Below are 16,722 nucleotides of genomic sequence, written 5' to 3' on the forward strand. Positions count from 1 at the left end.
TCAGGAGTTATGGTTCTTGAAAGATCGTAAAATGGCGTTTCCATTCAGGTTGTTGCATTTACTCATGAACCATTCAATCTAAGCTTTTCAAATTTTAATATGTTGATACTGATGACAAAATGGAGGTCATATTTGATATTGACGATTTTCACTTTCATCATTCATCAGTAATGGTTCTTGTGATATTGCCAGGACACAAATAAATGTTAATAAATCCGGTTTGCTGTCGTTGTGACAGCCTCTTGTTTCAGTGAGGTTTCCCAATTTATTTTTATTTCGTGCACATACTAGTATGAAATAAGATCTTGCAATATTTTAAGGTTTCCAAGATAAAATGTAAGTCTGACTGAGGCCAATGCCACCATGCTAATGATATATCCAACCTACTGCCAAGCATAACCCATTCATTTTGCCATTGGCTTGCTTATTTTGCCAAAAACAAAATTACATCTGATGTAATAAGTTGGTGATATGCAAAACTAACTTGATTTAGATATTTCTAAGTAACATGCACTGACAAATTAGGAAACAGTTTCCTCCTAGTTCATTATTGTTAGGTTTTTATTTGTTAAGATTACAAAGGAAAGATTTCATTAAACTTTCAAAGCAATTTTGTTATTAATTCTGCATAAGGTCAAACTTCAATTCTTTTCTAATTCAGATAATATATGGTTAATTCCTAAATGCTGATTTTTGATATAAATTTCTGGTAAAAATAAGATAATTGAATAATAATTAATTTCATTTAAGGAACCACATTATGTGAGATGCGTTAAACCAAATGACCTTAAATCACCTAGTGTCTTTGATCAGCATCGGGTCAAACATCAAGTTCTTTACCTCGGATTATTAGAAAATGTCCGTGTCAGACGAGCTGGTTTTGCCTACAGAGCTCCTTACTCTAGGTTTTTACAAAGGTAAGTTGTTCTAAGCAGTTATTTTTTGGGGCCCTTTCTTTGTGGTGATAGCCAAGGCTCTGTGTTGCAGACTCTACTTTGACCTATAATGGTTTACTTTTATAAATTGCGACTTGGATGGAGAGTTGTTTCATTGGCACTGATACCACATCTTCTTATATCTATATATAGATATGTGTCAAATTAATGTCAACATGACCATTTTTCCCTGTATATTAAAAGTAATCTTTGTGTTTTAAAAAAATCTTATTTTGAATCATGTCTATTATATCAATTATTATAAAGTTTAATCTGTTTAAAGACCTTTGAATTTGGGAATAAACGGTTCAATAATCATAGGAAATCACTGATAACTAATAAATATTTGAGAAATTTGTATTCCCTTAATAATAATGAATCTACAGTATATGATAATCCATCACATGAAGAATCTGTTCACTTTAACAAATAATTTTCATTAGTACTTAACTATTTTAGATACAAGTGCCTGACAAGTCATACATGGCCAACTTTCCGAGGAAATGAAATAGATGGAGTTAAAACCATTATCAGAACATTAAATTATGAAAATGATGTAGCTTATGGAAAATCCAAAGTTTTTATTAGATCACCGCAGACATTGTTTCAGTTAGAGGAGGCAAGAGACAAGATGTTGCCAGGGATTATAGTTTTCTTACAAAAGGTAAAAATAGGTTTACATTATTTAACTGAAGTATATATTTATCCAAATTTAAGCATTTTGAACAGCAAAAATGAAGTTTGATATATAATGAACTCTCAAACAAAAACAAAAAACAAAAATTAGTTTTTTAAAAGGCAGTATTAAGTTATGAAGATTCATGATTTTATTTCGATGTGCCAAAATGAGACTAAAATATCTGAATAAGTATGTTCAGGAGGTATAATTCTTTGTATTCTTCTTACCAAAACTGGTAAATAAAAAATTGAAAAATAAATATTAAAATACATATAGGTTCCATCATCGAGTCTTATACAATATAACTCCACTGAAGACCGTTAAATTTAGATGTTGCTAGTGGAAAAATAATGTACCGTATGATATTTTCCTTTAGGAATCTGTTTCTCTAATGTTTTTTTAGAGGATAAATTAGAAAACTTCATCTTTTTCAATGACCGCCAAAAGATTGTTCTGTCTAAAAACCATGATCACACATGAATATCTTTTTTGTGATGTCAGAAAAGCAAAGAGAAATTGATGTCACAATAGAATTTTGACCAAAGAAATGAGATGAAACGAAATTACAGGTTGATTATAAAAAAAATGGTTTACCAGTTTACTAGACCAGGAAAGTAGAAATCAGTTAATAAATACAAAAATATTTATAATACTTTTGACCAATTCGATAAACTTTGACAAAATCCTTCTTTAATGTTGGATCTATTTCAATTTTTTTTTACTGTGAATTTGTTTTAGACAGAGTTATGCAAGCTTCATTAATCCCTTAGTTCGTTTGCTTGCACTTTTGTTTTTCTGTTATAGATGTGGAGAGGAGGTCTGGCGAGAAGGAGAGCCAAATTTATGAAAGCTATATATTTCATCATGAATAAATTTAGAAAGTACAAATTGAGACAGTACATCTTAAATTTAGTTGAAAAGTTCAGGTTTGTATATATTTTTTTTTATTTTTTTTTTTTACCATAACTGTAACTTTCTAGGTATCATAAAGATTTTTTCAAGGACATCTAAAAATGATATGAACTTAAACATATATTGTACATTTTCTAAACAAATATGCTGATATGGAATAGGGCAAATATCAGATAATCAATCAATCTATATATATATTTTTTTTAATAAGGAGGTTCAATAAGAACCATTTATTTTTCCATGAAATTGTAAAAAAAGTGACACCCATCAATACTTTCAAAGTTCTGCTTGTAGTCAGATCAGATAAATGAATAGAATGATATAACCTTAGCACTTTAGTACAGAAATGTCAGTTGTCATGTCACTGCAACACAAACATGTTGAAATTTACCAAAATGACCATTTACACCTCTTACACAGCTCATTAAAACAAAAACACAATTGAAATGTGCTGCCCATCAAAAAAATACAAAATAACCATGACTTCCAAGCATAAGATACCTTTACGATTTTATTTTTAGAAATGTGAAGAGAATGAAAGATTTTGGGAAGAGTGTTGTGTGGCCCCACCCACCAAGTGTACTAGAAGGAATGGTTAAAATGTTACAAGTAGTTCACCACAGGTATGCTTATAACTGTATTCAGATGAAATGCTCACTAACAGGTAGGGCCTCAATGGCCAAGTGCTCTATCTCTAGTTTGTCAACACTGAGGTTGTGAGTTCAAACCTCACATGGGCAAGTTGCTTTCAACTCCAATTTTATTTGACTAAGACAAACAAGAACAAATGGAACTGGCTATACAGCCCTTGCACGGCCGGTAAGACTAGGATTGTCAGTTGCATAACATTTGTTGTTTTCTCTTGTCACAACAGCTTCTTCCATAAAAAAAAAAAACTGACATCAACAATATAACCAACAGTGTTAAACACCAAATATCAATCAAAAATGGGTACAGTCCTGACATGAAACACACTGTTAACATAGCAGGGTTAAAAAAAGTTAAATGTACTTAGTTTTTGGTAGTTACCATACACTTTTATACAACAGCTACAAGCAAGATACAGGGTTTCTAAGAACTCTTTACAGATTTTTATCTTTTATTTAGATAAGTGAAAGAACAAAAGTTTCCGTGAAAAAAACAATAAAATCAATCCAGAGATAGCCCTTATTCAGAACTATTGACATTTAAACAAACCATTGAACAAAAATTGCATAAAAATTACTTATATGATAACTAACTGAAAAATTTAGATTAAGAAAAAAATTATCAAAGAGTCACGGAACAGCACATTAATTTACAAATGTTTGTTGCGCATCAGTTAATTATCAGGGTTCTTCAGTCTTTTAACCTGTCCTATTTGTGTAGTCTTTGATAAGCTATTCTGTTATATGTATTATTATGCATTTTTGTTCCCTTAAATGGCAATTATATTTTGTTGCATTGAGAACCAGCTTTTAAATGGAAATACAATAGGAAAATAAAAGGAACTATTTCTTATTCTACACATTCCCAATTCATTTGGATGCGACTACATTGACAACATCTTGGAATTCTAAGTTTTTATTAAATGTGGTATATCATTGCTGCCAATGTGATAATAGATAATATGGAATAAAAAGTGCTTTATCTAATGCTGCTTAACAAAAAAATTTTGGTTTGCAAATAAATTCCTAAAAAAAAGAGGCCCAAACATAAAAATTTGATCTATTAAAACATTGATTTTAGATGGCGAGCAAACATGATCCTTAAAGGTCATCCAAAGTCAGAATGGCCAGAATTACGATTAAAGACAGTGGCACAAGATTTATTGAAAGGTCAGAGGCCAGAGTGGGGTTACAGACGAAAATGGGAAGGCAATTATCTTGCCCAAGTAAGTTTTTATGTTAGATTAAAACTTTTCCATGCTTTAATTTTGATGTTATTATGTTGTTAATGCATGCTGGTGTGAAATGCACTTTATAAAATCATATTTGTGAAAATAAAAATATTTTTATGGAAAATAGCTGTAAATAAATGAAGAAGATACCCAGAAACATTTATGAAATGATGAATATGTTTAAATTGTTTTCTAAAAGAGCATTGTTTTTGGTGACCTTTGATTTATGAGACTTTCTTTGAAGGGGACTATGAATTACTTCTTATGATCATTAATTTGTCTTTCCACTGAAATCACCCTGTGAAGACTTGTGCATAGATTTAAAAAAAAAATAGCATTTTCATATAAACAGGAGTTCATTTATTCATATATGATCATGTCTGATCACTGGCTTTATATGGTGTACTATAATTTTTAAATGGAAATTTGATAACATATTTCTCTCACTGACACAGGGGTGACCTACATTTAACATAATCATGATAATAACTACCATTTGATATCCACAACTTGAAAATAAAATGACTGTCCTCTGACAGGAATATTTTTTTGCTGTCTACAATCATTGTCTGCAATGTCACACTTTATGTAAATCTGAGGCTCTTTTAAAAGTTACCTACCAGATTGTTATTCAACAACTTTTCTAAAAGGGCTTGAAAGAAATCAACCGGACTACAGGATATGAAGTTGTGCAACTGTTATTTAAATTTTAGCGATTGATCTTGGTTTATTTTGGGTTTTCCATACCAAAACATTAATGGCTAGTTCTGCTGATATTATTTGTAAAAAGCAAGTCGCATGTATCTAATTAGTTTTCTTACAATTAGTTCTAATTTGTTCATAAGATTAGAAAAACAACAACTTCCATAGAAATTGTGATGCATTCCCCCACCTAACTTAAAACATTTAAGAAAGATACAGTAGACACTACTTGAAGAAAATTTTCGTAAGAAAGTTTTGAAATAGGTTTTCATGCACAACTTCAGTCCATTTGATTTTAGCTTGTTTACAAATGAATTTAAGAAATACTTTGATGATTTTAAACAGGAATCAGCTGAGGTAAAGGTAAATTAGATTATTGCATGTTGATTTGTAGGTTTCAGTGGAAAAGTCTTGGTTATATAAAATATTTTATAATTAAATTTTAGAAATCTGAAGGTATTATAAAATTTGCTCATATTTCCACTGAAACCATACGCTGCGCACAATTATGATAGTTATATGATTTATAAAATTGCTAGACATATAAAAAGGCATATTATTTTTGATAAAATATCAGTATTTACCATTAGTAAACATGGGTCAAAAGAAGTCATTTAATTTATAGCTGCCAGCATATATTTTTAGAGTTTTGATTTTCAAGCAAATTTGTTGAAAAGATATGTTAGTAGTTTTAAAGAATTAAGAGCACAGCAAAATCTCTTAAAAAAGATGTCTCATTCTTAAAATTACTTGGAGACTTTTAATATTTATTTCATTATTTTTTAAGGAAAACTGAAATATTAATAAAAAATGAGATGTAGACTTCAGGATGAAAAACTGCATTACTTAAATATTCACTTTACATTTGCAAAAACATATGAACAGTTGTTGTAATATTTCCTGAACGCCAGGAAATGTGTTGTACAATATCATGATTAACAATCAAAATACAAACTAATTTGAAATTGTTTGCTTCTTCTTTGTCAGTGTGTTTCAACACATATCTTCTAATTCTGTCCTTCTGCAGCACTTGTTAAGCTTGCTGTGTGGCACACATACAAACGACCAAGTCTGTGAATTAAGCTATATGTTAGTAATTAAATGAGTATAGATACTTGATACTTCAGGTCTTCTATGTCAATCAAATATAGATTAATTCATTTCAGTACAAGTATATCTGTTTATTATGAAATTTTAGAATTTATCATTTAAAAATATTTTAATGCATGTCATTTTGCAAATACAGCTAAAATGCAACTTATATTCAAGCTTTAGTTTTATATTAATGAGGGGGATATTTATTTAAACATTTGGTAAACATTGGGTTGTGTAGGTGGTTATTGTGTTACAGATTTTTTTATTGATAGATATTATGGTTTTGTCATTTTGTGATGAAATCTTTGGAGTTGTTCTTCTTTGTATATATATATTGTACACTACATGTACTGTATCATATTTGGAATTTATTTAGAAATATGAAATGTTTATTTTTGTATATTTTCTATTCTAACTCCATTCAAATATAATGTCATTTTGCTTAAAAAAAGCATACATACAACTTAATATCTGTTTAATTTGCTTAAAACTAGCCTAACAAAAATCTAAATTATCTTAACAAAAATCAGTAACTCTGACTAATTACTTTTTCTTTGTTCACATCTGGCAAATATTGAGTGCTAATTGACCGATTAAGTAATGCATTATTTGAAATAATCAGCTTTCTCATTTCTCCATCCATCTATCACAAATAGATTTGACTCTTCTATTCAATTCCTTGGAGTTAAGTAATAAATTTTGACAGGATTATTCACCACTTTTTGGAAGTGTGTCTTGTATAAGGTAAACAATCATAGTCAAAAACTTATTTTTACTAAGTCACTCATTTCTATATTTACAAAAAATATTTCCGCTCTCTTACTTTTAAACCCCTTTCAGTTTTGGGATACCTAACGGTACATCTGGACATTTCTTATTTTTGTTTGGTAAAAGCTAAAGCTACATAGTTTGTTTTGTTTACTGAGTCAAGGCCTTCACTTCCCTGTGCATTTTTTTTTTAAATTTTATTCAATGTTAAAAAATGAAATATCTTATTTATTTTAACAAAATAGACCCTTGGCTGTTATTTCCTAAGGTAAGTGAGGATTGTATTGGTCATACCTATGGATCAAAGACTAAAGTTATAATTGTATTGAATGATCTAATCTATTGACTGTCATTTCAGAGTAAAGATAACAGTAACACCATGGATTTTGTTGTCAAAATGAACCATCTAAAGACACAAGATAAATTTACCAAAATAATCTTCTCCTGTATGGTTAAAAAGGTAAAGATAGCTATTAAGACATATTTACCATCAAATGTACTATTGAAGGAGTTGACCACCATATTGACGTTCTGAAATCCATAAATGTTGATTAATGCAATAGAATCTAGCACCTACCTCAAAAATTTCATTTTTAATAGTTTACTTATAATAACATAGGTATTTTTTGTACAAACAAATCAGCCATTTCAGTTTACAAATGTAATTACTGTTATGATAAAGATGATGACCTCATGGGTACAATTCATTAACATACACAGACCACTTGTTATATCTTTTAGTTTCTGCTTTAAGCCAGTATGATTTGCTGAGACTATGTTTTGGTTTTCACACAGAAACCCCTTATATTTGCCTTAGTTGAGTTTGTTTGGAGTGGGTAATTGGTCTATTTTGCTCAATTTTATATGGGTTGCTGTCTTGACTTTAATTGAGATTTGCTCTATCAGGATCACCCAACCGTTACAGATAATTACACAACCTCCTTCTAAAATTACAGAAACATTGATCACAGTATAAGACTTCAGAAAATATATAAGAAACTACAAGGAAATATAACCTGAGACTAACAGAAAATACAGTATGAGACAAAAGAATACAAACACCATTGAAGTTTGTATAAATGAGATATTGTCCTGATTTGAAGTGTACAAGTATTGGAATAATCTTCTGCTTGAGATTTTTTATTTGTTTGATGGCATGTTTTGCCATAACGTCAACACATAAGATCATTCATTATATTTCATGGAATTTATTTTATTTTAATTTCATACATTTGCAAAGCTGTAATGCATTATTTGTATTTGTTAAGTGTTAAAAAAAAAGGACTGTCATGAATTTTGTTTTTCAAATTTCAATTTGATTTAAATTGAACCTTTGAATCCTATACATGTACAAAAGTAGTAAACCCAGGTGCAAGTGCTAACAGACATATCCGAATCAAGTATTTGTAGATATGCAAATCGTATAAAAATTTATATACTTGTATGAATATTTCCCGCCATAGATTTCTTTAAAACATAGCATAATTTGAATAACATTTGTAAGTTTAACATTATTTATATATAAATAAGTTTACATTTATATTTATAGATAAATAAGCACAGTAAGCCAGCTGATAGATCCATTGCTGTCACAGACAAGTTCATTTACAAGTTGGATCCAAAGAAGAAATTTAAACCCATGAGGAAAGGAATACCAGTATCTGAGGTTTGTAAACTTATTTTTATTGAAAAAGGTTATGTGTTCCACTTCCTATCATTCAAAAACTTTGTTACTGAGTCTAATTATTTTTAAAAAATGTAAGAATGCATATGTGATTTAGGAGGTAGGGTTTGTTTTGGAAAAAAAACCAAGATTTATTTTAGTTATAACATGTATAAGATTCAAAATACTCAAATAGGCATTACTTGCAGAAGTTGAAAAAGAACTTTAGTCACATTTGTCTCAGAAATTTTGAATAAAAGTTTCCTGATATGTGGTATCAAACTTCATGTATGCATGCTTCACACTGTGATGGTTTTTATGCACCAATTCCTAATCAACTACCCATTTACAAAATAATTGTTTAATTTAGCCAGTGTTAATTTTAAAAATGCTTTTAGAAATTCAATGAATGAAGAAAATAGTGTGTAAAAGAGGGACGAAAGATACCAAAGGGACAGTCAAACTCATAAATCTAATACAAACTGACAACGCCATGGCTAAAAATGAAAAAGGCAAACAGAAAAACAATAGTACACACGACACAACATAGAAAACTAAAGAACAATACGATAGTACATCTGTAACATATGATTGGATTGATTAAACTATTTCCAAGATGAAAGTAAATAACATGATATGTCAGTCTGATACAATGCTGTATTTAAAAACAGGAGTTAAAACATAATAAAAATAGATGTAAAGCAAAACTGAGATTTTAACATGGTGTAAACTGACAGTCACTTAGTTTTCTTATTGTACTTAGTCATCAAGAAAATAGCAATTTTTGTCATCCACTGCTCAAACTCTTCAAGAATATAATCTTAGATATGGCACATTTTGAAATAAATCCTTTCCCTTATTTATTGATAGGTGACAGGGGTGAGTGTTTCACCTGGTAAAGATCAGTTAGTAGCCATACATCTATCATCAGAGAATGATCTGGTAGTCTGTCTACAGAATCCTGGCAAGGAGGAGAGAGTTGGAGAATTTATAGGTACCCTAGGCAGACAATGGCAATTGTAAGTCTTTCTATATTTTGTGTAAAATTACTCAAAATGTATAATGAATTAAGATCTTTCAGTAAATTGTTATTCTGGATAGTACATCTGTAACAGATAAACTATTAGGATATATGACATCTCAAGTCTTAACAATTTACAACTTCTGTAAAAACTTGCATAATTTTGTTTTGGTTGGTATAATGCTATGTCGTTGTCGTGGTCCAAAGACACATTTGGTTGTTGGACAATAACTTTAGTTTAAGTGAATGGATCTGTATGAAATTTTTTAATAAGGTTCAATACCACAAAAAGAAGGTTGAGATTTATTTTGGGGATGAGGGTTCCAACCGTTTACCCAAAATTAGTTTCAGGATAATTACTTGTGTATAAGTAGATTTTTTCCCATTTTCTTGAAGGAGTTCATATTTTTGAAAAGTTTCAAGAAGAAATCTTCAATTGCACAGTATTGTGCAATAGATTTCATTTGTAGGATCCCTGATCAAATTTATTTTGTGTCAGAAACCTATATTATGTAAAAAAAGAAATAATTGATCATAATCCAAATTCAGACAGTATAAAGCTTGAATATTGTGTCCAAATTTGCCCCAACTGTTCAGGTTTGACATCTGCAGTTGTATCAGGCTGCACTCAGCAAAGCTTTTAATTATCACATAGTTCCTTTGTCTAAGATATCGTTAAGTTTGGCTTGAAACTTCATCTGTGGTATTGTTCTTGCCTTGAGTGTGGTAAGTGATATAACTTTCTCTTCCATCAGGTGATCTTTCCATTTTACTGTGGATTCAGTTATTTTCATAGGTACCAATTTTTATTGATTGAGGAAAGCATGCATATTCCTGGATATTAAATTTCGTAGTTTTGGCAATGTCTGCATACATTCCTGTACAAAATTTGTAAATTCTTGGTTTCCCTGTACCAACAACATCGGCAAAAATAAAAGTCTGAAGGAAGATTTAAATTTAATTTGAAATATAGTAATTTAAACTTATAATGGAATAAATGCATCAGTAACACATTATTATTTCTTTATAGATTTAACAGAGAACTGAAGGTTCAGACATTAAAACCAATACCTTGTATGCTTGGTGGGAAGAGACGAACAATTAATGTGCGTCCCACAGCTAACAATGGTGGTCCAACATTCCAGAAAGATGGCGTAGACATTGCTTTATTGTGGCCAGAATCTGGATGAACAACGTAGAAATCAAATTTTATTTTGCTGTACTAAATGTTCCTATTGTTATGCATAGTGGTGCAAAGAATTAGAACATGCATTCTCAAATCATTATAAAGTGGGTACATTTAGCGGAGATATATAATTAAAAAAGTGCTTCAATAAATTTTAGTTAGAAATATTAATTAAAAAGTAAGTTTTAGGCTTAAATATATGCTTATGAAAGTTTTCGGGTAGAAGGACAAGAAATTGATAATATACCATACATTATTTTTTCATTCTAGTTTCTTTATGTTGATAAATTTTTCTGGAAGGCCAAAGTAAATGCATTGTAATTATTCTAATTTTCATGTACAATACAGCATAGATGGTACTAAAATCAGATTTTAAGAGTAGAGTTTATATATGTATATATTCTTATAAATCATAATTAAACAATATATGTGTTCAAACTAAATGTAGATCTGATTAGTGTTTTGGAATTGCTATTTGCCAGAACCATGTGGTTAAATTTTGAAAACAATATTTTTCAAAAATATTTTTCAAACACCAATCTACTTTTGGACTTCAAGTGATAAATAATAAGGTTTTATTTTTTCATGAATTGTTTTTATTCAATGTAGATACAGTAATTATGAAAAGTAAAGTTAGTTTGTATTTTTTGTTGATAAAGAAACTGTAGTCTTGGTAATAAAGATCCTACCCTAACACCGTTGCAGATTATTCATTATTGCAATATATGCACTTCATCTTAAATATAAAAGTAATCTTATAAAAACTTGAATAAGATAGCAACAATGAAATCATTCCAAAACACTAAAAGTCAAATGTAGATTTTTATTAATGTGATATTGTTGATATTGAAAACTATGTTACTTATCATTATATTTTTGTATTTTATTATAAATTCTATTTTATTTGTGCCTTTATGTCAAAGTGCTTTATCTTATTCTCATGAAATGTTTAAAGGACATGGTTTCAAGAAGTCTCAGACTTACAATATTAAGAATTATCAGTCATAAATATGTTTTATGTTGTTTGAACTAGTGACTTATAAATGCAAGGTTTCACTTTGTAGCCATGCAATTTGAAGAAGTTTTAAGACAGTGCTGGGATCATGGAATGTGAACTTCCATTTGACTTTGATAGGTCTTTTGACTTGTTGTTTCTGAATTGCAGGACTTAATTCATCAAGTTAAAAACAAATGGTTTGGTCCATTCATGGAATGACATTTGAATACAGCTAATAAAAACTTAGGTTTGATACAATTCCCCAGTAGATTTAACTTGAAATAATGTGCTTTAGTTGTTAAAAATTAAGGATAGCATATCAAGAGCTTGTGACAAAGCTGTTTCTTATTTAGAAAAGTTTCCCTGTATAGAAATAGGTAATTCTGAGAGAAAATTATAGATTTGCAAGCTTTTACAGGCAGCATTACGGTGTATTTGTTTTGTTATTTTTGAAAAACTAGTCAATGTGCAGATCCTGATCAAAAGTCATTTTATATCTTTGCAAATATCAGCAGACCTTTTTATGAAAGAAAATGGCTAATGACATTGAGAGCCTATTTGTTTAATGATTTTCTTTCGATTTTTAAATCATTTTAAGGCCTCATTCCCTTACATTAAGATTTTACTTAATATTTTGTCAGTATAGGCTCTGATGTATTTTGAATGCAATACAAAAGATGCCATATTGTTTCCAATGTGAAGTAAACATGTCTATTAAACAAGCAATATTTATTGACAAACTGCTGCCATATGAACAAACTTGTATGTATTCCTAAGGATTTCTTAGATAAATATGATGCTTACCCTATACTGATTCAACAACTTCCAAATATAATATCTGATTTATCTCATTCATAACCTGTGTTTGACTATTTCAGATAGTTGTAATGTCAAAACATACAGCTCTTGCATAAGAAACGTTTTTGGTTGACTACATTGAACTTCAAACTTATTTTCAAGGTCTGAAAAGACTTTTTTAAAGTAAAATGTGTACAATAATTTGATATCATTTACTTAAGTGCTAGTCATTTAATTAAATCAAATGGTCACATGTTATATAATATTGAGATCAGGAACGTTTTTTAATATATTTACATATATTTTGTTATTTTATTGACTTGTTGATATTTGTTTTGTTAACATCTATTTGTCAAATTCATTTAAAGTCATAAGAAACGAGTGACCGGTAAAAATAATGTTCTTCCAATTCTTAAACCAATGCATACAAACATCATAAACTTAGTCTTCTGTGCTCAAATTTTTAATTTTTTTCGTGTAAATTTCGTATAATCGTCAAGTTTTTTTTCAATCGGTCAGTGTTGTTATGAAAATATGGCAGGTAATTAAAGTTCGTGTTTTGAAGCCGAAGTTTAACGATTGTCACCTGTTTGTCAACAATTGACGAAACATAAACAAAAAAGCATGGAAATTGAGCACGTGTTTAACATGTAAATTCAGATAATAGTTTATTTTAAGGACATCCATGCGTATTGTGGTCACCGGATTTTTACGAGATGGGTCACACTGAGGTCACCTTGCATACGGAAAATATGTCGGGGGAATTGCTTGCTGGAAGGAAGCAATTCAAATAAAGTAAACTTCTTCTAAATATGAATAAATTAAAGGATTTTCTTCAGAAAAAAGTATATGTACATAAGTTTTACTATGAAAACTATCCATTGAGTTATAAAAAACATATGCATTATTTTTTTTTGATTTGAGGTTTCTTATGACTTTAAGTAACAAACTACTAAAATATATAATACGATAGGACCTAACATAAGTACTTTGTAGTTTCTAATCATTATGTGAAAACTTTCACATAACACTTATATTTTCATTGAAAGACCAACAGTGAGGTGTGATTATATATGATTATGAAACCAATGAAAACATATAATACTTTTCAGAGGAAAGATGAAACTAGAAACAATAACAAAAGGTCATCCTTCTTCATGGTGGCAGAAAACCAATAATTTTTTATACCAACCTCATATATAATCACTTGAACCTATTCACCTCATTTGTTATAGTGTAATAAAGAAATGTGTGAATGCCATCAGCTTTGTCCATATTAGTTTAACATATACAAATTATTGAATTTTTTTATGTATTTTTGTTTTCTTAGGTTTTTATTTTTTCAATCATCACATATTGCTGAAGTGTCACACCTTATCATTTAACCTTTTTCATTAAAATCAATTTACCATTATTACATATTACTTTACGTGTCAATAATCTCCATAACTGGTTAAATCAGTTTTTAAGGTTAAGCAGTATCTTTCAGGTATCATTATATATTGTAGTAAATTATACATATATTTATATATTTTTAAAGTATATAGTTGCTTGTAATAATCCTTGTAAAGTAATATAGCAAAATATACTAAACAGCTATTTTAGGACGTTCCTTTTATATTAAAGCCTAGTGATTACACATGTTTATTAAGTCCTATAGTATTCTGGTTTTTGTACTTCCTTGGTCTTGGAAATTTTAAGTTTGAGTTTAACTGATGAAGCTAAATTAAGAAAAGCACTTTCTAAGCACTAAAATTATAAAATGATTTTTATTCAAAATTTTTCTTACCTGAAAGGTGATTTCTGTGATGATTGATCCTTGATTTAGTGGAAAGAGTCAATAATTCATTTCTTAGTAAGAATAAATATGCAGATAGCACAACAAATAACCTATATTAATGAAACAAATTTGCCTCTTATAGATACAGGGGTAAATGTCTTCATTCAGCAGAAACTTTTTTCATATTCATACCAGATAATGTCATTTTAGCATTTTATATGATTTCAGTAATAATATGGAAAATATATTTAAGTACTTTCTAACAAAAATTCCTGCATGCATTATGAAATTCAGTTATATAAGTAAAAAAATGACTTAAAAAGTTCATAAAAAGTTCATGCATTTGACTCATATTCATCAGGAAGTCTCAAACCTACACATTTCCAAGCCAGGGATGTTTAAAATCTAGAAACATTTCATTTGGGACTAAAAATAAATATTGACTTCTATTTCAATTATGATACATCAATTTTTAATTTGTTCTTATCACTTATATAAATATTTGTTTTTCTTTACTTAAGAGTTAATTTGAATTATATATTTGTCAATTGTGATAATTTCTGCTCATTCACAGATAGAAATCCACATGTTTACACCCATTTTTTAAATGTCTCTAATTAACACTATTTTCAATATAGTAACAAAGTAGAATATATCAGTGTCCCTTGGGCAGATTATGACTGGTTATTATCTACATGTGTTATTAACAGTTCGGTGAGGCTTTTATACTCTTTGATATATATTTGATGGTTATGGGGAATATTTGGTGCATAGATATGTTCATTCATGACAATTAATAATTAAATAGGAAGGTTAAGAAGTATTTTAATTCAGTTATTTTTAATTGTAAATTTGTCTCTTCATGACAATGTTATAAGTCTTTAGTCTTTGAAAAAAAATGTTTTAAAAGTCTGTATTTTGAATTCTTTCTTTTTTTAATTAGATTGTCTCTGCTGTCAAAAAATTGCTTGCTTGCTGTTATTTACATTGTAGCACAATTATCTTAAAGGTGGAAAATCATAGAAGTTGACATAAAATTTATGATTGGTATATAGCTTGTTGAACCAAGTAGTTCCTTTTTGAATGAATATGTTCATATGATTTAAACTTCTTAAAAGTTTGACCAGTCAAAAGACTTGACTAAGTAACAATCACCAAATTAGTAATTCAAAAGTATAGTTAATCTATTATTGGCTTATATTACCATTCAGATCAAATTGTTGTCCATTAATTCTGAAGTTATATTGATATAAATTGTCTTCCTTTAATGATTCAGTAAATGTTTTGCATGGGGTAATTTTATCCACATTTTAGATCTGATTATCTACCTGACAATTTCTTTATGAGGCATGGGATGTTTTTTTTTATGCTAGGAGTTCTGGCTTATGCTTTCTTTACATACATATATTTTATTGTTTTTGTAAGATTATATGGTATATATTTATATGTATATATTATTATGCATATTTGAAATGGCTATGAATAAACTTTCATACATACAGCTTATTTCTTCTTTCATAGTACAATATGTGTTGAGCCGGTTTTGATTATCTGTTGTGTACAAGTCTATGGTAATTTTCTGGTGAGCTGAGGCTAAGAATTTGATTTTCAAACACTCCATCCTTTTTGGGTAAAGATTGCATGAAATGCAATCAAACCCTATGTTACTGACTTGAATGTATAAATCTTCCAAGATTTATTGCTACCTTTTTGATACACAAAATATAGTGCATTGATCATAGCATTCTATACATCCTCTAAATGGGGTTATCAACGTAAACATATGCTCAGATATTCAACACAAAACAATATAACACCTGTCAAGAAAATTACATAACTTTTGCAAGGTGCAGGAATCTAATATCTGGTCTAAAAATATAAATGCTGTCATTGTTAAAGTCATCTTTAAAAATTGGAGTTATCTCCCATTGTCTAGAATTTTAGTTGAATCATCTACAACCAATGCTTTATTGACAATGCAATATTTTTAATCTACCCACTGATAAATTATCACATTCGTTACCCTTTGGTGCTTACAAGCACTTTGATTTTGTTTGTTAAAGATTTTGAGAAACCACATAATATACATTTGTAGTAGTATGGACATTAACATCTACACTTTTTGTGCCGAGCTTAGTATTTGATTCCAAGCCCTAATTGAAATTAAGCTCAAATATAATAAATATGTTTTCCTTCCCTTGTGAAATTTTAACTCATGCTTTTGGGATATTTTGGCAACTATGATTGTGCAGTTTCCAGTTAAAAAGGCTACTTGACCAACTGCATTAGCTATCGTAACAAACTTCA

The 16,722-nt window shown here is 29.2% G+C and overlaps 1 protein-coding gene across 5 annotated transcripts in view; it reads left to right on the forward strand.

Moving 5' to 3' along the window:
* Window positions 1–15,916, forward strand: part of LOC139513474 (unconventional myosin-Id-like) — a 47,986-nt gene extending 32,070 nt beyond the window's left edge. For 3 of the 5 annotated variants that reach the window (XM_071302027.1, XM_071302028.1, XM_071302024.1), the window contains 10 exons: window positions 751–917; window positions 1,395–1,599; window positions 2,419–2,540; window positions 3,048–3,149; window positions 4,255–4,399; window positions 7,329–7,430; window positions 8,520–8,636; window positions 9,504–9,652; window positions 10,685–13,002; window positions 13,578–15,916. In XM_071302027.1, the coding sequence (XP_071158128.1) occupies window positions 751–917; window positions 1,395–1,599; window positions 2,419–2,540; window positions 3,048–3,149; window positions 4,255–4,399; window positions 7,329–7,430; window positions 8,520–8,636; window positions 9,504–9,652; window positions 10,685–10,844 (1,269 nt within the window). In that variant the 3' untranslated portion in view covers window positions 10,845–13,002; window positions 13,578–15,916. Of the gene's footprint in view, window positions 1–750; window positions 918–1,394; window positions 1,600–2,418; window positions 2,541–3,047; window positions 3,150–4,254; window positions 4,400–5,452; window positions 5,471–7,328; window positions 7,431–8,519; window positions 8,637–9,503; window positions 9,653–10,684; window positions 13,003–13,577 lie in introns of all 5 variants that reach the window. The other 2 variants (XM_071302023.1, XM_071302025.1) reach the window with 1 other exon arrangement.
* Window positions 15,917–16,722: the final 806 nt, after the last annotated feature.

This window comes from Mytilus edulis, chromosome 2 (genome assembly GCF_963676685.1).
Source record: "Mytilus edulis chromosome 2, xbMytEdul2.2, whole genome shotgun sequence".
Classification (NCBI taxonomy): Eukaryota; Metazoa; Mollusca; class Bivalvia; order Mytilida; family Mytilidae; genus Mytilus; species Mytilus edulis.